Source organism: Choloepus didactylus, chromosome 19 (genome assembly GCF_015220235.1).
Source record: "Choloepus didactylus isolate mChoDid1 chromosome 19, mChoDid1.pri, whole genome shotgun sequence".
NCBI lineage: Eukaryota > Metazoa > Chordata > Mammalia > Pilosa > Megalonychidae > Choloepus > Choloepus didactylus.
This window is the reverse complement of record NC_051325.1, coordinates 32538978-32561946: the sequence shown is the minus strand read 5'-3', so window position 1 is coordinate 32561946 and position 22969 is coordinate 32538978. Positions and strand designations below refer to the sequence as shown.

Here is a 22969-nt window from a genome sequence, read left to right as displayed (position 1 = left end):
GAACCAAAATACTTACAACCCAGGGGATCAGCAAATGTTCTTCTTATATACAGACCTACACAGGAAGCCACATAAACCAAAGGTTATTTTTTTTAGCACAGAATCAAAATGAGGGAAGACAGATGAAGCAATGGGACTGCAGTGCCCAATATCCATCATCCACCATTCCCCACATCTCCCCCTTTCTGTCTTAGGGGTAGCATTGCCGTTATTATCAGCTAGTCCCTTGTTTAGAGGGTCTACTTTTTCCTTTGCATCTATGACCAGCTCCCTCTTCTGACTGGTGGTTTCCTTCCCTATATAGTGTTCATCCAATCAGATAAGGCCAAAACCTTCTAGTCTGTAAGTCCATCTGATTCCTTCTGATAGTTTTTCTCTATCATCCTTTAGTGAATTTACAAGGGAAAATTTCATTTCCTTCTGGAACAAATTTTGAGGAGACCCTTATAACAATAGAAGTTGATGTTAGGATCTGCTCTCTACTACTTCTCGGTCTGCTGTTTTCTATGAGATTTTTTATTCCAGTTGGATCTGTTTCCAGGGGGCAGGGTTGGTAGGGAGCAGCCCTTTGGAAACTTGACAAAACAACAGCCAGCCAGCAGATAGACAGTGACTCAGGGTTCTGGCTGATACAAACCCTGGGTTTTGAGCTGTGAAGCAGACTAGGAGAGGGGGGCAAAATGCCTTCCTGCCTCCTTTTAGAAAAGCAGGGCTGCTGCTTCAGGAGAGGAAGGACTGAGGTCTCTTTAGCAGCTCCACCAGCCTGGTAGTTTAGAGTCAGTTCTTAACCTATTCAGGCACTTGGCTGTCTGCCATCATTGGGTAAGACGGTTGTGAGATTTCTCTTCCCCTTGAATTTTTGTTTTAAAATGGAGAGAGCTGCATCAGAGGTTGCTAACCCAATCTGATGCCCAAACCAGAAACTGTACAGAGAATTTGTAAGTTTATATGTAAACTGTACAAACCTGAAATTTTATAAGCACTGCAGACAAATACAAGGTGTTATTATTGCCCTGGCTTCTCTCTCACTCCACACCTGCCTTTGGGAAGGTGGAATCTTGAGCATCTGTCTCCAGCAGACTGGGCCCAAGGACTGCAAGAGATGGGAACTTTACCTGCCTGTCAATCTCATGTTGACATATCCACGCCAACACACCCCTCCCAGCCCCAAGTCAACACGTTAATGTACTGAGAGTGTCGCCTGTTTTATTTCAGAAATGGGTCAAGTTTAAGAGAGACTTTAATAATTTCAAGACTCAATGTATTCCATGGGAAATGAAGATCAAGGATATTGAAAGTGAGTATTTTCATGTCATTTTTTCCATTTGGTTTACTGAAGGGTTTTCAGGGGCTTTGATTGTCTTCTTCACCTTCTTATTAGGTTATTTCACAGGCTGCATCATACTGAAAAAAGGAATGGGCTTTGGACAAGTCAGATCAATATTTAAATTCTGCTTCTTCACTTTCTGATTGTGGGTGTTTAGGCAGATTGATTAACCCCACTGAGCTTCAGGTTATTTATTTGGGGATAAAAAAATGGAGACCAGGATGTTTGTTCCAGAAACTGACGTGAAAGTAAATCCATAACACACGTAAAATGCTCAATACTGTTAATTTCCTCCTTCTGTGGCCCTTAAATCCCACTATATTTTCTCTCTCCAGGTCACTTTGGTTCTTCAGTGGCATCATATTTCATCTTTCTCCGATGGATTTATGGAGTTAACCTTGTCCTTTTTGGTTTAATATTTGGCCTAGTCATAATCCCAGAGGTAAGAAAATTACTTCCTGTATCTTTGGATAGTGTTGAGGCTTATCATGACTGCCACCTTCATTTATATTAACCAAGAACTCTGTTTTACAAATAATCACTCATTCATTTTAAATCCTGTATTCACCTCAATTGCCCAGATAGTTCAGTACAAAGAATAAGACCAAAATACTTGTGTTTCTGGATTGAGGTGGATCCCCACATTTTCCTGTCTTTTTTTAAACCTCAGGAGTGGAGGAGAATTAATATTCTCAAGTGGAGAATTAATATCTTAAGTGAGTTTTTCCTTTTTCCTTGAAAAAAGGAGATGAAATGTCCTATGTCGTAAGTTATCACACACACACACACACAAAACCTTGTATTTAAAATAGTACTTGTCACTATTATCTCAGATATAATCTTAAGGATATTGGTAGATCCTTACAGATGAGGAACTGAGAAACAAAAAGGGGATAAGCAACTGGTGCAAAGTCACATAGTAAATTTTTAGGGAAAGCCCCCAGGCCCCCAGAGTGCTGACCTGAGGTGTTTTCTGAGGGAGACTGGTCTCCTAAACTCTGAGCACAGTAACTGCTACAGTCCTGCCTGAATTGCTTCGGCCAGTAGTGGGTCCACAAGGGGACTAATTTCAACAGATTCTGGGGTAACAATATGTCTGCATTTGAATCAGTAAGCATAATGGAGTCAATTCTACTTGTCACCATCCTTGGGAAACTTGTCCACCCAGGCATTTTTCTGGAAATTACAAACCTTCCACATGAAGTGAATTAAGTCCAATTAGTTGGAAGAAGTTGATGGTGCAATATAATAGCCCTTAGTAGCAAAAGAGTGTTAAAGTATTGCCTTATTTATAAAACCACTGAATATTTTTCTATACTACCTAAAAAATGCACTTACAAATGTGTCATTAACTATAAGCCTTTATACTCCTTGATATGCAATCCTTGAAACCAAGGGTTATGAGTCCACTTAGCCCCAGGTATATTCTTAAGTCAGTAGCAGTCTCTGACCCAGAGATGAGGATTTTAAACCTCTGGCAAGTGTGTGCAAATGCTCTTGCACCAAGTTTGGCTCTACTCAAGAGAAAAATATTATCAGAAGCTAACTAGAAGTTTCACCTGTTGCCTCCACATTCAGGCAAATGTGAGACTTCTCTTCCGTCAACAGTGGGGAATGTTTTCTCACAGAGCTCTTGGCTTTCCTCCTGGGAGCATCTAGTCCACCTACAGAAGAGAGCACATTTAAATGCTGTAGCGTATGAGATATCGCTGGAATTTTGTTACAAGGGGTCCAGAAAGGCAGTCTTTTTTCACTTAAAGAAAATATGAGCAGAAATCAGCAGTAAAGAAAAGTCATGACTCATGTGGTAATCAGAAGGGCATTTACATTATTCTAGGATTCCAAATGCTAAAATAATTAGGATTCCAAAAGCATAGTAAATATTTTAGATAACAAAACCCAGCAACTCATTGTTCATTTAATAAATATTTACATACAAGAAAAATACCTAATTAGAAGCATTTCTAAAATTCAACCTTCAGGTCAAATTAGATCCTAAAAGAGACTAACTTATTTTTCTTCTCTGCCTTTCTAAAGATTTTGAATAAGCAGCGTCTAAACTGTTGCTTTTTGTATTTCAATTAAGAAATACTAAAATAACACACTTTGACCACATAAACCTAAATACTTCTTTTTCATTTTCAATTGAAATTTTCAAAAATTGATTAAAAGCCTTCATACAAATTTTAGCAAAACTTGTTTCTATAGTTTGGTTGAGAAGTTGAATGTTTTAAAGACACTGGGTTTTTTTTTCCCCTTTAATGAATCATTAAATTTGATACAATTTATATAAATTGATTTAATTTAATAAATATGTCTTATGGGGGAAAATGTTTGTTGAAAACAATGAAACCTTGATGATTGGTACATTCCGATGAAACAGCAAAACCCAAACCTTCCAAGCAATAGAGCCTTGATTTGATTGGCAGGTGATTGGGAAAGCCCTCTTGGAGTGGAGGGAGAACTCGCTGAAATGAGGACTCCCTGAGGAAGATAACCACTGGGGGAACAGGGAGAGGTGGGGACTATTTAGGATCCTGTTGCAATAGTTCAATCCTAGATCAGGGTAATATCAGTAGGAATGAATTAAAAGAGGTATTAGAGATAGGTAGAATGGACAGAACTTCATGGTAGGTGTGATAACAGCAGTCAAGGATGTGAAGTATCCAGAGATGTCTTCTTAGCTAGGATGATGGAAAATAGGCCACATGAGAATCAGCCACATCCGAATTCACTGCAGAGAGAGTGAAGGGGGTACGAAGTTGGTCAAAGCATAAATAACTTCTGGGCCCAAGAACTGTCAGCATAAGCCAGGAATCAGAAATGCTCTCAGCTCATAGATGTTTTAAGGCCAGTCATGGTGAATCAGAGGATCTAGGAATAAGAGTATTAAAATTACTCAAACAGCCATCTCGACAGGTGAACTCGCTGCCCTCCCCCCTACGTGGGACCCAACTCCCAGGGGTGTAAATCTCCCTGGCAACGCAGAGTATGACTTCCGGGAATGAATGTGGACCCGGCATCGTGGGACTGAGAGTATCTTCTTGACCAAAAGGGGGATGCAAAATGAGACGAAATGGTTTCAGTGGCTGAGAGATTCCAAATGGAGTCGAGAGGTCACTCTGGTGGACATTCTTATGCACTATATAGATAACATCTCTTAGGCTTTAATGTATTGGAATAGCTAGAAGTAAATAGCTGAAACTACCAAACTCCAACCTAGCAGTCTGGACTCCTGAAGACAATTATACAATAATGTAGATTACAAGGGGTGACAGTGTGATTGTGAAGACCTTGTGGATCACACCCCCTTTATCTAGTGTATGGATGAGTGGAGGAATGGGGATAAAAACTAAAGGACAAATGGGGTGGGATGGGGGGATGATTTGGGTGTTTTTTTTCACTTTTATTTTTTATTCTTGTTCTGGTTCTTTCTGATGTAAGGAAAATGTTCAGAGATAGATTGTGGTGATGAACGCATAACTATGTTATCATACTGTGGACAGTGGATTGTATATCATGGATGATTGTATGGTGTGTGAATGTATTTCAATAAAACTGAATTTAATAAAAAAAAATTGCTCAAACATTAGGCAACTTAAACAGAATTTCTCCTCATACCCATATAACTTTTGCCACAAACCCTTTGTGGTGGATTGAATTGTGTACCCCAGTTTGTACATGTTCTTGGTCTTGGTCTGCATGCTGATAAGTGTGGACCCATTGTAATTAAGATCTCTTCAAGATGTTGTTCATCTTCAGTTAAGGTGTGGCCCCACTGAATCAGGTTGGGCTTTAATCTGGATTCTGGAGTCCTTTATAAGCAGAGTGAAAGCAGACATGGAGAGAAGTCACAGGGAGCAGCCAGACAATGGCAGTCAGCAGAATCTGGAAGAGAAAGGAGAGGACACTGCCACGTGATGGAAAAGCCAAGGAATCCTGAAGACTGCCGGCCAGCCAGAGAAGATACTGACTCTGGGAGGAAGGAAGCCTTCTAGCCTCTGAAACCATGAGCCAATAAACTCCTGTTGTTAAACCAACTCACTGAATGGTGTTTGTATTAGCAGCCAGTAAACTAAAACACACTCCAGTACAATTTTAATGGAATTAAACAGCTCTGAATGCTAGAATGAGACGCGTTCAGCTTTAACGACAATTGTCTGCAGATCCCAACATGCACCGTCCCTGGAGAATCCTCAGTTCTGCTGCAGTAGTTGGCTGCCAAGACCCTACTGGATGACAAGTTCATGTGCTTCTCTTCTCAATACTGGCTACTGTGAAATTCACCTAAGGCACTTTGAAAAAATACCTGGTGGTAGGTAGGCCCACCCCAATCAATTGTGTCTGAATATGAGAATGGGGTCTTGACATCCCTATTTTAAAAGCTCTTCTAGTAGGCAGACTCTTAAGGTGGCCCTCAGTGCTCTCCATCTCCTGGTATTCATGCCCCTGTATAATCCCCACCCCTTGAATATGGGCTAGATCCAGTGACCTGCTTTTAACAAATAGAATACGACAAAAGTGATGGGTTGTCACTTCCATGATTACGTTATAAAAGATTGTGACTTCTGTCTTGCTGGGATTCTCTCTCAATTCCCTTCCAGGCTTGCATGTTTTGATGGAGCAGTCTGCCCTATTGGAAAGTTCACCTCCTTGGCAAGGAACCGAGGCCCTAAATCCAATAACCCATGAGGGACTAACTCTTGCCAACAGCCATGTAAGCAAACTTGGAAGCAGATCCTTCCCCAGTGCAACCTTTAGATGAGACCAAAGCCCCAGCAGACCCTTTGAGTGCAGGTTTATGAGAGACCCTGTTGCAAAGGACCTGACTAAGCCATGTCAAAATTCTTGACCCACAAAAACTTTCAGATAATAAATGTGTATTGTTTTAAGCTGCTCGGTTTGGGGGTAATTAATTATACACAGCAGATGACTAATACAGCTTTCCAGGTGATTCTGATATGCTACCAGGGTTGAGAATTGCTGACATACATTAACTAATTAAGTAAAATGATTTTTAAAAATATACTTTATGATCTCTGTTCTAGAGTTCACACAGACAACATTCAGTCAGTAAACATCATACTGATACTCCCTTTAAAAATAGCTGTTAAATATTTCAGACATATGGAAAGGCATTAAAAATGGTCACACTTGCTGACCACCAAGCTTAAAAATTAAATGTTACATATACACTAAAGTCCTAATTACTTCTCCTCAATTGCATTACCTCATATGTAACCACTATCCTAAACTTTCCATTTCAACTTAAATTTATTGACCTTAAAGTTAAATATAGTAATTTCTTACTCTTTTAAATCACTGGTATATATGAAGTTATTCCCCTTTGCATTACTATGTAATTTTTGCTGTCTCATTTATAAAAGGTTTGTCTCTATTTTAGTTATTTCATTAAAGAAATAACTTGCAACTTTGTTGATTCTCTCTGATATGTCTCTTTTTAATTCAAGTTTTTTTAGGCTTAATTTACATACAGTAAAATTCACCCTTTATAAGTGTACAGTTCAATGAGTTTTTTTTTTGTTTTGTTTTGTTTTTAGGTAGCATTAGGACTTTAATCATATTTTCTGTTTAAAAACAAACAAATAAAAAAGAGCTGGTTAAGACAATAAGTACAAAGTTTGCTAAGTAAATTCAGTAGTTTAAATTCCAGTGATCTGAGAGTCAGTGGACAGAGCACAAGCCTGAAATCAAGAAACCTAGATTCCAGTCCCAGCATAGCCACTGTTTGGTTCTGTACTCATTTCCAAAATTTTCATTATCAAGTGTCCTTTTTTAAAAATTCCTTTTCAAATAAAGGACTTTACACTGCGGATAACTTTGTATAGTCAGCTATTAAGTGTCTTTGCCTGCTGGGAGTAAAGTTACATTAATAATAATAAAAGAATGTACTATTAGCCAATACTAGCTCTCGATTAATGAATACTTGACTACGTGCTGAGCAATTAGATGCCATAGTGGCTTGCAGTTATAGACCCCCTCCCCCCCAAATTGTTCTTAATCCATTCTTGTGTGGGTGAATCCATTTGTCAAAAGGATCTTTTAATAAGGTTACTTCAGTTAAAGTGTGGCCCAACTGAATTGGGTTGGGTTTTTTTTTTGTTGTTTTTTTTTTTTTTTAATCATCATTTTATTGAGATATATTCACATACCATGCAGTCATACAAAACAAATCGTACTTTCGATTGTTCACAGTACCATTACATACTTGTACATTCATCACCTAAATCAATCCCTGACACCTTCATTAGCACACACACAAAAATAACAAGAATAATAATTAGAGTGAAAAAGAGCAATTGAAGTAAAAAAGAACACTGGGCACCTTTGTCTGTTTGTTTCCTTCCCCTACTTTTCTACACATCCATCCATAAACTAGACAAAGTGGAGTCTGGTCCTTATGGCTTTCCCAATCCCATTGTCACCCCTCATAAGCTACATTTTTATACAACTGTCTTCGAGATTCATGGGTTCTGGGTTGTAGTTTGATAGTTTCAGGTATCCACCACCAGCTACCCCAATTCTTTAGAACCTAAAAAGGGTTGTCTAAAGTGTGCGTAAGAGTGCCCACCAGAGTGACCTCTCGGCTCCTTTTGGAATCTCTCTGCCACTGAAGCTTATTTCATTTCCTTTCACATCCCCCTTTTGGTCAAGAAGATGTTCTCTGTCCCACGATGCCAGGTCTACATTCCTCCCCGGGAGTCATATTCCACGTTGCCAGGGAGATTCACTTCCCTGGGTGTCTGATCCCACGTAGGGGGGAGGGCAGTGATTTCACCTTTCAAGTTGGCTTAGCCAGAGAGAGAGGGCCACATCTGAGCAACAAAGAGGCATTCAGGAGCAGACTCTTAGGCACAAATATAGGGAGGCCTAGCCTCTCCTTTGCAGCAACCGTCTTCCCAAGGGTAAAACTTATGGTAGAGGGCTCAACCCATCAAACCACCAGTCCCCTATGTCTGTGGTGATGTTAGCAACCATGGAGTTGGGGTAGGCGAATACCCCTGCATTCTCCACAGGCTCCTCAAGGGGGCACTACATCTTTTTTTTTTTTTTTTTAACTTTCCCTTCTTTTTTAAATCAACTGTATGAAAAAAAAAAGTTAAAAAGAAAACAAACATACAATAAAAGAACATTTCAAAGAGACCATAACAAGGGAGTAAGAAAAAGACAACTAACCTAAGATAACTGCTTAACTTCCAACATGTTCCTACTTTACCCCAAGAAAGTTACATAATATACCAACATTTCTGTGAACTTGTTCCTACTATATCCATCAGAAATTAACAGACCATAGTCATTCCTGGGCATCCCCAGAACATTAAATAGCTTATCTGTTCTTCTTGGATTATTGTTCCCCCTTCCTTAATTGCTCTCTACTGCTAGTTCCCCTACATTCTACATTATAAACCATTTGTTTTACATTTTTCAAAGTTCACATTAGTGGTAGCATATAATATTTCTCTTTTTGTGCCTGGCTTATTTCGCTCAGCATTATGTCTTCAAGGTTCATCCATGTTGTCATATGTTTCACGAGATCGTTCCTTCTTACTGCCGCGTAGTATTCCATCGTGTGTATATACCACATTTTATTTATCTACTCATCTGTTGAAAGACATTTGGGTTGTTTCCATCTCTTGGCAATTGTGAATAATGCTGCTATGAACATTGGCGTGCAGATATCTGTTCGTGTCACTGCTTTCCGATCTTCCGGGTATATACCGAGAAGTGCAATCGCTGGATCGAATGGTAGCTCTGTATCTAGTTTTCTAAGGAACTTCCAGACTGACTTCCAGAGTGGCTGAACCATTATACAGTCCCACCTACAATGAATAAGAGTTCCAATTTCTCCACATCCCCTCCAGCATTTGTAGTTTCCTGTTTGTTTAATGGCAGCCATTCTAACCGGTGTTAGATGGTATCTCATTGTGGTCTTAATTTGCATCTCTCTAATAGCTAGTGAAGCTGAACATTTTTTCATGTGTTTCTTGGCCATTTGTGTTTCCTCTTCAGAGAACTGTCTTTTCATATCTTTTGCCCATTTTATAATTGGGCTGTCTGTACTATTGTCATTGAGTTGTAGGATTTCTTTGTATATGCAAGATATCAGTCTTTTGTCAGATACATGGTTTCCAAAAATTTTTTCCCATTGAGTTGGCTGCCTCTTTACCTTTTTGAGAAATTCCTTTGAGGTGCAGAAACTTCTAAGCTTGAGGAGTTCCCATTTATCTATTTTCTCTTTTGTTGCTTGTGCTTTGGGTGTAAAGTCTAGGAAGTGGCCGCCTAATACAAGGTCTTGAAGATGTTTTCCTACATTATCTTCTAGGAGTTTTATGGTACTTTCTTTTATATTGAGATCTTTGGTCCATTTTGAGTTAATTTTTGTGTAGGGGGTGAGGTAGGGGTCCTCTTTCATTCTTTTGTATATGGATATCCAACTCTCCCAGCCCCATTTGTTGAAAAGACCATTATGGCTCAGTTCAGTGACTTTGGGGGCCTTATCAAAGATCAGTCGGCCATAGATCTGAGGGTCTATCTCTGAATTCTCAATTCAATTCCATTGATCTATATGTCTATCTTTGTGCCAGTACCATGCGGTTTTGGCAACTGTGGCTTTATAATAAGCTTCAAAGTCAGGCAGTGTAAGTCCTCCCACTTCGTTTTTCTTTTTTAGAGTGTCTTTAGCAATTCGAGGCATCTTCCCTTTCCAAATAAATTTGATAACTAGCTTTTCCAAGTCTGCAAAGTAGGTTGTTGGAATTTTGATTGGGATTGCATTGAATCTGTAGATGAGTTTGGGTAGAATTGACATCTTAATGACATTTAGCCTTCCTATCCATGAACATGGAATATTTTTCCATCTTTTAAGGTCCCCTTCTATTTCTTTTAGTAGAGTTATGTAGTTTTCTTTGTATAGGTCTTTTACATCTTTGGTTAAGTTTATTCCTAGGTACTTGATTTTTTTAGTTGCTATTGAAAATGGTATCTTTTTCTTGAGTGTCTCTTCAGTTTGTTCATTTCTAGCATATAGAAACATTACTGACTTATGTGCATTAATCTTGTATCCCGCTACTTTGCTAAATTTGTTTATTATCTCTAGTAGCTGTATCGTCGATTTCTCAGGGTTTTCTAGATATAAGATCATATCATCTGCAAACAATGACAGTTTTACTTCTTCTTTTCCAATTTGGATGCCTTTTATTTCTTTGTCTTGCCGGATTGCCCTGGCTAGCACTTCCAGCACAATGTTGAATAACAGTGGTGACAGCGGGCATCCTTGTCTTGTTCCTGATCTTAGAGGGAAGGCTTTCAGTCTCTCACCATTGAGTACTATGCTGGCTGTGGGTTTTTCGTATATGCTCTTTATCATGTTGAGGAAGTTTCCTTCAATTCCTACCTTTTGAAGTGTTTTTATCAAAAAGGGATGTTGGATTTTGTCAAATGCTTTTTCAGCATCTATTGAGAGGATCAATTGATTTTTCCCTTTCGAGTTTTTAATGTGTTGTAATACATTGATTGTTTTTCTTATGTTGAACCATCCTTGCATGCCTGGAATGAACCCCACTTGGTCATGGTGTATGATTTTTTTAATGTGTCTTTGGATTCGATTTGCAAGTATTTTGTTGAGGATTTTTGCATCTGTATTCATTAGGGAGATTGGCCGGTAGTTTTCCTTTTTTGTAGCATCTTTGCCTGGTTTTGGTATTAGATTGATGTTAGCTTCATAAAATGAGTTAGGTAGTGTTCCATTTTCTTCAATGTTTTGAAAGAGTTTGAGTAAGATTGGTGTCAGTTCTTTCTGGAAAGTTTGGTAGAATTCCCCTGTGAAGCCATCTGGCCCTGGGCATTTATTTGTGGGAAGATTTTTGATGACTGATTGGATCTCTTTGCTTGTGATGGGTTGGTTGAGGTCTTCTATTTCTTCTCTGGTCAGTCTAGGTTGTTCATATGTTTCCAGGAAATTGTCCATTTCTTCTACATTGTCCAGTTTGTTGCCATACAGTTGTTCATAATCTCCTCTTATAATTTTTTTAATTTCTTCAGGATCTGCAGTTATGTCACCTTTTTCATTCATTATTTTGTTGATATGGGTCTTCTCTCTTTTTGATTTTGTCAGTCTAGCTAGGGGCTTGTCAATCTTGTTGATCTTCTCAAAGAACCAACTTTTGGTGATATTTATCCTCTCTATTGTTTTTTTTGTTCTCTATGTCATTTATTTCTGCTTTAATCCTTGTTATTTCTTTTCTTGTACTTGGTTTAGTATTGGTTTGCTGTTCATTTTCTAGCTTCTTCAGTTGATCCATTAGTTCTTTGATTTTGGCTCTTTCTTCCTTTTTAATATATGCGTTTAGTGCTATAAATTTCCCCCTTAGCACTGCTTTTGCTGCATCCCATAGGTTTTGGTATGTTGTGTTCTCATTTTCATTCGTCTCTATATATTTAGCAATTTCTCTTGCTATTTCTTCTTTAACCCACTGATTGTTTAGGAGTGTGTTGTTTAACCTCCAGGTATTTGTGAATTTTCTAAGTCTCTGATGGTTATTGACTTCTAATTGTATTCCATTGTGGTCAGAGAATGTGCTTTGAATAATTTCAATCTTTTTAAATTTATTGAGGCTTGTTTTATGTCCCAGCATATGATCTATTCTGGAGAAAGTTCCATGAGCACTAGAAAAGTATGTGTATCCTGGTGATTTGGGATGTAATGTCCTGTATATGTCTGTTAAATCTAATTCATTTATCAGATTGTTTAGGTTTTCAATTTCCTTATTGGTCTTCTGTCTGGTTGATCTATCTATAGGAGAGAGTGATGTGTTGAAGTCTCCCACAATTATTGTGGAAACATCAATTGCTTCCTTTAGTTTTGCCAGTGTTTCTCTCATGTATTTTGTGGCACCTTGATTGGGTGCATAGACATTTACGATTGTTATTTCTTCTTGCTGAATTGCCCCTTTTATTAGTATGTAGTGGCCTTCTTTGTCTCTCAAAACATCCCTGCATTTGAAGTCTATTTTATCTGAGATTAATATTGCTACACCTGCTTTCTTTTGGCTGTAGCTTGCATGAAATACTTTTTTCCATCCTTTCACTTTCAGTTTCTTTGTGTCCCTGTGTGTAAGATGAGTCTCTTGTATGCAACATATTGATGGTTCATTTCTTTTGATCCATTCTGCGAATCTATATCTTTTAATTGGGGAGTTTAATCCATTTACATTCAACGTTAAAACCGTGAAGGCATTACTTGAATCGGCCATCTTATCCTTTGGTTTATGTTTGCCATATTTTTCCCCTCTCTCTATTAATATCCTTTATTGTACCCATACCGAAACTCTTTAGTACTGAACCTTTCTCCAAGTCTCTCTGTCCTTTCTTTGTTTCTCTGTGTGTAGGGCTCCCTTTAGTATCTCCAGTAGGGCAGGTCTCTTGTTAGCAAATTCTCTCAGCATTTGTTTGTCTGTGAAAAATTTAAGCTCTCCCTCAAATTTGAAGGAGAGCTTTGCTGGATAAAGTATTCTTGGCTGGAAATTTTTCTCACTCAGAATTTTAAATATATCGTGCCACTGCCTTCTCGCCTCCATGGTGGCTGCTGAGTAGTCACTACTTAGTCTTATGCTGTTTCCTTTGTATGTGCTGAATTGCTTTTCTCTTGCTGCTTTCAGAACTTGCTCCTTCTCTTCTGTGTTTGACAGTGTGATCAGTATATGTCTCGGAGTGGGTTTATTTGGATTTATTCTATTTGGGGTTCGCTGAGCATTTATGATTTGTGTATTTATGTTGTTTAGAAGATTTGGGAAGTTTTCCCCAACAATTTCTTTGAATATTCTTCCTAGACCTTTACCCTTTTCTTCCCCTTCTGGGACACCAATAAGTCTTATATTTGGACGTTTCATATTATCTATCATATCCCTGAGGTCCATTTCGATTTTTTCAATTTTTTTCCCCATTCTTTCTTTTATGCTTTCATTTTCCATTCTGTCATCTTCCAGGTCACTGATTCGTTGTTCAACTTCCTCTAGTCTTGTACTATGAGTGTCCAGAATCTTTTTAATTTGGTCAACAGTTTCTTTAATTTCCATAAGATCATCCATTTTTTTTATTTAGTCTTGCAATGTCTTCTTTATGCTCTTCTAGAGTCTTCTTGATTTCCTTCATATCCCGTACTATGGTCTCATTGTTCATCTTTAGTTCTTTGAGTAGCTGCTCTAGGTGCTGTGTCTCTTCTGGTCTTTTGATTTGGGTGCTTGGGCTTGGGTTATCCATATTGTCTGGTTTTTTCATATGCTTTATAATTTTCTGTTGTTTTTAGCCTCGTGGCATTTGCTGAACTTGATAGGGTTCTTTTAGGGTTTGTAGACCTATTGAAGTCCTTATCTCTAATTTATCAGATCTACAGCTTCGTGGAGTACTTTCTCTAACTAACCAGCAGGTGGCGTCCACGAGCCACCTGTTCTCCACAAGCCAGTTCTCCCCTGCTTAGCCTTTTTGGTGAGTGGGGGAGTGAGTCTTGTGGGGCTCAATTGGTGTACCAAGCTTGCATGTGTAGTTTGTGTTGCCTGCCCTGTATGTGGGGCGTGTTTCTGGGCAGTCGGGGAGCGGGGGTGGCCCTAACAATCAAATCTCCCTGATGATCCTGGAGTTTTAAAGCTGCTGCAATAGTCTAATCCTTCAGTTCAGTCCTGCCACAGTTTGTCTCTGCCACTGACCCACAAGTCTTTGGTATTGGCGTATGGCTCCTGAGACTTGCAAGTGGGCCCCTCTTCCAGGCTGTGCACCCCGGGTCCTCTGTTGAGGGATGACTGTGCTATGTCACAGGTGAGTGCCGTCCCCCCAGGGCAGTTCTGGGCTTCTGGGCTGTGTAGGGAGGCTCCCAGTCTGCTCAAATGATGGCTGAATGGGGCTTTGTTAATTCACACTGCTCCACCTTCCCAGCTCTGGGACAATCAGCTGAGGTTGCAGGGAAGGCTAATGTCCACGCCCAGTTTTGTGGTGTGTGCCTGTTATTTGAAGCACTTCCGTCACACTGGGTTGTCTGGGGCAGCTCTGGGCTATGGGGCTGGCGATGGGCAGGAGTGTTTCCTGTCCACCAGGATGGTGGCTGTGAGCAGACACCCCCCTTTTCTTGGGAAGTTGTGGTGTTTAGTGAATTTTCTCAGCCACTGGATTATTGCCTTTTGTCTCAGAGCTCTCTTAGTTCTGCTCTTGACTTGACATGCCCAAATTGTAATTCTTTGAAGCTTTCTGTATTGGGCTTCTTAGAGTAATTGTTTCAGAAAAAGAAAAAAGGATTAAAAAAAAAAAAAAAAAGGGCCTTCCTCAGAGATCTAATGGGTTATTGAAATGCTAATAGACAAAGCAACCAGGGCCATTAAGGAAATGTCCACAGGGCAGAGAGATCAGCTTTTCTTCAGGATTTGCATATGCGCCTCAAGGCCTGAGCTCCGCCCTTCCCCTTTCTGTGTTCACCAGAACTCCAAAAATCCTCTGCTTTTATTTTGGAGTTTTTCGCGTTATTTTTTTTTTTCTATGCCTGTCTCCTCTCTGCTGGGCTGGCAGCTCTCAGATTCTCTGGTGTCTGGTCTCAGTCTATCTATGGTTGGAGTATGAATCAGTAGAATGCGTTTCTGAGAAGGGCTACCACTGCAATTCTCCCTTCTCCTTCCCGGAGCTGGCAGCCCCTCCTCCAACGGGACTGAGCCTGGCAGGGAGGGGCGCGGGTCCCCTGGCCGCAAAAACTTACAGATTTCGCTGATCTCAGCAGTTCGACATTTTCATGAGTGTTGTATGAAGTATGCCCGAAGTCAGATTGCTCTGTGGTGTCCAGTCCACGCAGTTCCTGGCTTTTTACCTACTTTCCTGGAGGAGTAACTAAAACTTACAGCTCACCAGTCTGCCATCTTGCCCCGCCTCGTCAATGAGTTTTGACAAATGTATACAGTCAGATATCCAGCACCCACAATTGAGCTATAGAACATTTCTATGACAACAAAAGTCTCTTGTGCCTCTTTGCCAGCAATCTCCTCTCCATCCCCAGCTCTTAACAACCAGTGATCTGATTTTTTTCCCTACAGTTTTGCCTTTTCCAGAATATCATCTAATTAGAACCATACAGTATGTAGCCTTTTGTGTCTGGTCTCTTTCACACAGCACAGTGTTTTTGAGAGTCAGTCATGCCATTGCATATATCGAGTGGTTTGATCCTTTTTTTATTGCTATGTGGTTTTCCATTTTATATATACCATAGTTTGTTATCCATTCACCAGTGCATGGACATTCAGGTTATTTCCAGTTTGGAGCTATTATGAATCAAACTATTGTAAATAGTCACAGTCAGGTCTTTGTCTTGTGTATTTTTATTTTATATATTATTAATTTCTACTTTTACATGTATCATTTATTTCCTTCTACTTTCTTTTGGTTTGTATTAGTTATCTATTTCTGTATCACAATTTACTCCAAAACTTGGCTGTTGAAAACAATAAACATTTATTATCTCACAGTTTCTTTGAGTTGAGCATCCAGTATTGGCTTAGTTGAGTAGTTCTAGCTCAGGGTTTCTCACAAATCAAGCTGTCAGCCAGGACCAATTCACAAACTGCACAAACTGTTATCCTAAGATGTCAGTCATCTCAAGGCTTCTTTGGAACAGGATCTGCTTTCAAACTCACTAACACGACTTTCTCAGGTACTCACTGGCTATTGGTTGGAGACATCAGTTCCTTGCCACTTGGGTCTCTCCACAGGGCTGCACACAACATGGCAGCTTGATTCCCCCAGAGTGAGGGATGGGGGGCGGGGAGAGAGACCCTGAGATAAGAAACTACTGTCTATAACCTAACTTTCAGATGTGACATACCATCACTTCTATATTGTATTCACTAGAAGCAAGTCACTAAATCCAGCCTACACTCAAGGGGAGGGAATCAGGCATCCTTGGGGGCCAGCTTAGAGATTACAAATCAATATGCAGTTTTTTTGATTGTTTGTTTGGGGATTTTTGTTTGTATGTTTGCTCATTTTCTAGCTTTTTCAGTTGAACAATTTGCTCATTGCTTTTCAGCCTTGTTTTCTAACATGAGCATTCATGTATACAAATTTCCCTCTCAGTACCACTTTAGCTGCATCCTATAAGCATTGATGTGTGTTATTTTCATTATCATTCCTTTTTAAGTATTTTACAATTTCTTTATAACATACAAGTTATTTGTAAAATGTATTTTTGAGGTTTTTAATGTATGGGAAGGTTGATGGCATTTTATTACTGGCTTTTAACAATTTTATAGTGATCCTTAGAGCATGTTTTATATGAAACTGATCCTTTTTTGGTTGGTTGAGACTTGCTTTGTTAGCCCAGAACAAGATCAGTTTCCTAAAGTTCTCCAGTTTTGCATGGTTCAAATATGTTACTTGTATTGTACAAATCATCTCTAATCTTACTAACTTCAGGTCAGCATGAACTGTCAATTACTGAGTGAGATAAATTAAATCCCCTACTATGTTGTCTTTCTCTCCCTGTAATTATCTCTCTTTTTTTTTTTTACTTTATATATATGTTAATTCAGTATTATTGGGCACATACAAATTTAAAATTGTGATAATATGGTGAGCTTTTGTTCATTAATTTTCGAGTGTTTAATCTTATTGAATTCCTGGAATAAGTCCAATTGCGTCATTATGTAATTTCCTTTTTTATATATCCTTGAGTTTTGTTGTGTTGATATTTTGTTAAGAATTTTTGCACCTATGTTTGAGAGACAAAACTATAAATTTCCTTTCATAAATGTCCTTATCATGTTTGGTGATCAAAATCAGGATCCTTAAAATGATATGGGAAATGTTTCTTCTTTATTCTCTTGAAGACTGTGTGTAATTTCCCTCTGGTGTGCTTGGGTGAGGTTTTTTGCTGTCTTTGTTTGTCCTTTTTTTGTAGATGTGGTAGGCAGAATTCTAAGAATGCCCCCCAGTGACCTTGTCCCTGGTACAGTCCCCTCCCCTTTAAGTGTAGGTGGAACCTGTGACTATGAGGAAATACCATTCTGAGATTGTCTAGGTGGGCCTAATCTAATCGCATGAGCCCTTTAAAAGAGAGAGTTTTCTCTGGCTGGTTGCAAAAGAAGAGGTCAGAGAGATGCAAATCAGGAACATGATTTGAAGATGGCTTGAAGATGTGGAGGCTCCATGAGGGGGGCCTCCAAACACCAAGAGTCCACTGACTGACCTCCAGCAAGGGAACAGAGGCCTCAGCCCTACAACCACAAGGAAACGAATTCTGCCAACAACCAGTGAGCTTGGAAGAGGACTCCAAAACCAGATGAGATCCTCAGCCCCTGCTGAGACATTGATTTCAGCCTGGTGAGGCCCTGAGCAGAGAAGCCAGCCACATCGTGCTGGACTTCTGACCTGTAGAAATATGAGGTAATAAATGTGTTGTTTTAAGCCATTAAGTTTGTGTTAATTTGTAAAACAGCAATAGAAAACTAATATGTTATATATCCTACTTGGTATTTGTAGTGTTTCTTGACTCTTAAAATGTCTTGCCATTTTTGGAAAATTCTCTTCATATATTGTGTCTATGCCTTAACTTCTCTCTTCTCCTTCTGGGTCTCCAAATTTATTTATGTAGAACTTGTCTCTATATTTCCATGTGTCTCATGTTCTTTTCAGTATTTTCCGTCTTTTCTCCATGTGCTTAAGTTTGGATTTTTTAACCCTATTTTTCAAGTTACCAATTCTCTTTTCAGTTGATCTGTATGTTATTATACCTGTCAACTGAGTTTTTAATTTCATGATTGCATTTTTCAGTTTTCTAATTTCCATTTGATTCTTTTTATAGTTTTAGTTCTCTATCAAAAGTCTCCATCTCCTCTCTTAATTCCTTAAACATGTTAAAAACATGTGATTTTTTTTAATTAAATTCAGTTTTATTGAAATACATTCACACACCATACAATCATCCATGATATACAATCCACTGTCCACAGTATGATAACATAGTTATGCGTTCGTCACCACAATCTATCTCTGAACATTTTCCTTACATCAGAAAGAACCAGAACAAGAATAAAAAACAAAAGTGAAAAAAGAACACCCAAATCATCCCCCCATCCCACCCCATTTGTCCTTTAGTTTTTATCCCCATTCCTCCATTCATCCATACACTAGATAAAGGGGGTGTGATCCACAAGGACTTCACAATCACACTGTCACCCCTTGTAATCTACATTATTATATAATTGTCTTCAGGAGTCCAGACTGCTGGGTTGGAGTTTGGTAGTTTCAGGTATTTACTTCTAGCTATTCCAATACATTAAAGCCTAAGAGGTGTTATCTATATAGTGCATAAGAATGTCCACCAGAGTGACCTCTCGACTCCATTTGGAATCTCTCAGCCACTGAAACCATTTCGTCTCATTTTGCATCCCCCTTTTGGTCAAGAAGATACTCTCAGTCCCACGATGCTGGGTCCGCATTCATCCCCGGGAGTCATACTCTGTGTTGCCAGGGAGATTTACATCCCTGGGAGTTGGGTCCCATGTAGGGGGGAGGGCAGCGAGTTCACCTGTCGAGATGGCTCAGTTAGAGAGAGAGAGGGCCACATCTGAGCAACAAAGAGGTACTCAGGGGGAGACTCTTAGGCACCATTACGTACAACTTTAGACTCTCCTTTGTGGTAATGAGCTTCATAAGGGCAAGTCCCATGCTCAAGGGCACAGCACATCAAACCGCCAGTCCCAATGTTTGTGACAACATCAACACCAGTCCAGGTGAAGATGTCCAACACATCCGCACCTTCCCCCAGATCCTCGGGGCTGGGGAGGGGGAGGCTGTAAATATATTTTTTATTATCCGCCCAAATTACTCTAGGATGTGTCACTATTTCACTCCAGCCTATACTAACCTACCGTATCTCACTTCCTATTCAAAGTTCCATGCAATTGTGGTGTTTGAACAAATCGACTGTAGAGTTGTACCGTTTAGAAAATTTAGATCCTGTACCAAATAGATATCTATTCCCTTGGTCTCATATGAAAGTTGAAGAAAAACACGTGATTTTAAAGTTCTTGACTGATAACTCCCCTATCTGGGTTTCCTGTGAATGTTTATATTCTTTAGTTTTTCTTTTGCTTTTTGGTCAAGTCTTGTCTTCTCCTATGTCTGATTATTTTTGATGGAGTGCCAGGCATTGTATATGAAAATTATTGAGATTTACTTATGCTTCTGGCAGGGACACTAACAATCTAAAATCACCTTAATCCAATCAGTGATTTATGTGATTCAAGGCTGGACTCACTCCCTATGAGGGTTGGTCTATTTTTTGCTTAACTTTACTCTCAGAGTAAAGAACTCCCAGGCCTCAGCCAAAAACCTGGGGTTTTGCTGGCCCTAATTTCCTATTCAGCCTAAATTTCCTTTTTATCATACCCTCAGCCTTTTAACTATTCCAAAATCCCTCCACACTTTCTTAATCTTTTAGCTCCTGTTTTTGAAATCAGCAAATGATTCATGGGGACAGCAGTGCCACATGCCAGGACCGCCTCTCCAGAGTCCTTTCCGTCCTGGATCTTAGCCATGCAAATCATCACTGTTCACATTTCTGCTTGTTCTCAGTGAGGGGGTTTGTCAAAAGCAACTTCTCTGCCTTTGCTGGAAGTAGCTTTAATGTTATTTGTAAAAGAAAAACCTGGAAACAATCTCAAGGTCTATGAGGAGTAGAATGTGGAAATAAGTTGTAGTATAATCATGCAATGTAGTATTACATAGCAGAAAATTATTGTACCTATGCACATCAATATGAACGAGTCTCAAAAACGTAATTTGGTATGAAAAAAGAGCAATTCACAGGAGAATATTTATGCATGATTCCATTTATATAAAGACTTCAAACAAGGAAACCTAAGCACTAAGTGAGGCAAGTATAGGGAAAAGCAAGGGAATGATTATCATAAATGTACTAAATTTTTTTTATGTCTTAGGTGTGGAAGTGGGTTGTGATTCAGGATATAACACCCTGGATCATCCAGGGCATTGTAAGTCCTGGTGATGTTCTATTTTTTAAAGCTAGGTAGTGGATATCCAGTAGTTAATTTTATTTTTATTATGATCAACTGCATATATAGGTTATCTATGTACTAGTGTTATGTACAACATATTTCTCAATAAGAATATGAATTTTAAAAGAGAAGTGAAAGAGAATTACCTAAAAATAGTGTGCCAGTTTGCATGTATTATGGCCCCCAAACGCCATTATCTTTGATGTAATCTTGTGTGGGCAGACCTATCAGTGTTAATTAGATTGTAATTCTTTGAGTGTTTCCATTGAGATGCGCCCCCACTGAACTGTGGGTGATGACTCTGATTGGATAATTTCCATGGAGGTGTTGGCCCACCCATTCAGTGTGGGTCTGAATTAAATTACTGGAGCACTATATAAGATCAGACAGAAGGAGTAAGCTTGCTATACCAAGAGGGATACTATGAAGAAAGCACAGGAGCTGCAGATGAGAGACAGTTTGAAGACGGCAGTTGAAAGCAGACTCTTGGTCCAGAGAAGCTAAGAGAAGACAAACACCCCAAAAGCAACTGAGAGTGACATTTTGACAAGTTGAAGCCTAGGGAGGAATGTCCTGGGAGAAAGCCATTTTGAAACCAGAACTCCGGAGCAGACGCCAGCCACATGCCTTCCCAGCTAACAGAGGTTTTCCGGACACCATTGGCCATCCTCCAGCGAAGGAACCCAATTGTTGATGTGTTACCTTGGACACTTTATGGTCTTAAAACTGTAACTCTGTAACCAAATAAACCCCCTTTTATAAAAGCCAATCCATCTCTGGTGTTTTGCATTCCGGCAGCATTAGCAAACTAGAACAAATAGTAAACCTATAAATGAAAAAAAAAAGATATCTTATAATAAATGGTGAAATACTAAAGCCTGTGCTACTAAAATCAAGAGCAACATAGGATGCTCTTATCCCTACTACTTTCCAACATTATTTTGAAATTTCTACCTAATGCAATATGTCAGGGAAATTCAACAACTTATACATTTTGTACAAAAAAAGTACAAAATTTTATTAGTTTCCAGGTGACATGATGGTAGACCCAGAAAATCACAGACTTTTCATTAATTACTAGAATTAATAAGCAAGCATTTTGAGGTGGCTGGGGTTATTTTAAATAGGTAAACATCAATTTGTCTCTCAATATCCAGTTTGAAATGGAATTTAAAATTTTCAAATTTTAAATAACAATATTCACAATAGCAATAAATCTATAAAATAACCAGTAATAAAGTTAAGAGATTAGAAGATTTCTATGAGGATAGCTATAAAGCATTACTGGACAAAAATATGACAATAAATGAAATGTTACATTCTTGGAAGGGAAAAGTTATCATAAAAATCAATCCTTTCTACATCAATATGTAAATTTAAAACAATTCTGTTTTTTATATAATTAAGGATGTGAATAAGGGCATATGTATAAGGGTATTAATAACAGAATTATTTATGAGCAAAGAACTAGAAATATTCTAATGTCCTACAATAGGAGATTGGCTAAGTAAGTTATGGTACAAACATGTGATCAAATATTTTGAAGCCATTTTATTTTGAAAAATGCCTTATGACATGGAAAATTGGTTATAAAATAGTATTAAGCTAAATAACCAGACTAAAATATATAACACTCAAAAACAACTGAAAGGAAATATATGAATATCTAACAGCGTGTTTGGGTTGTGGGGATAGAGGGAATTTTTCAAATGCTCTTCTGTACTTTTTCGTATTCTCTTCAATAAATGTGTGTTACTTTTAAATTCAGAAAAGTGATGAGTGTTATTTAAAGTAGAAAATGTCCATGCCCCACATTTAACTCAGTGTATGAGTGTTTAAGTGACCCTGTGTGTTTGTGTTTCCTCCATTTATGACTGTGTCATTCTGTCCCTCTACAAGGTACTGATGGGCATGCCCTACGGAAGTATACCCAGAAAGACAGTGCCCCGAGCCGAGGAAGAAAAGGCTATGGACTTTTCCGTCCTTTGGGATTTTGAGGTATAACGTATTCCCAACCTGCCAATGCTCCTCTATTTTGCATTGTAAGGCTTAAAGATTGCATGGATAAGTGTGCAATATTGGGCTCAATTATTGGAAAACCTGTGCTTTCATCAAACAGTATCCCCACACTGTGCAAAATGAACAAGCAAACCATGAGCTAGTCTACCCTGTCTCTCAGCTGTCCTTCTAGGTCTCCTTCCTGGGTTCCCCTCTCCAGCCACACCCTGAGGGATCTGGGTCCCTATGAGGCAATTGCTTCTCTCACTCTGATCTTATAGTATGGTTTTGTCTCCCCATTAAAACACTACACTTTTTCCCCATTTTCACACATGTTCGACTGACTGCCCTACTTCCTCCTCAAATTCAACATCTGTCCAACCAAATCCACTTCTCTTTTTTCCATCTCCTTTATTGGCACCACTGTACATCCAGTCATTCAAGTCTGAAACCTGAAGCTCATCCTCCACGTCTCCTCCCCCCATCAATCCCCACATTCAGTCACCAAATCTGATCCTACCTATTAAACTTTTCTTGACTCTGTCCCCTTTTCTCCATCCCTCTTACCTCTGCTTTG

At 39.0% G+C, this 22969-nt stretch overlaps 1 protein-coding gene across 1 annotated transcript in view; it reads left to right on the top strand.

Moving 5' to 3' along the window:
• TMC2 (transmembrane channel like 2) overlaps positions 1-22969 on the top strand; it is a 71984-nt gene that overhangs the window by 25120 nt on the left and 23895 nt on the right. Inside the window, exons 5-7 of the mRNA XM_037811868.1 lie at positions 1216-1297; positions 1663-1769; positions 22294-22392. Coding sequence (XP_037667796.1) covers positions 1216-1297; positions 1663-1769; positions 22294-22392 — 288 coding nt within the window. The remainder of the gene's footprint in view (positions 1-1215; positions 1298-1662; positions 1770-22293; positions 22393-22969) is intronic.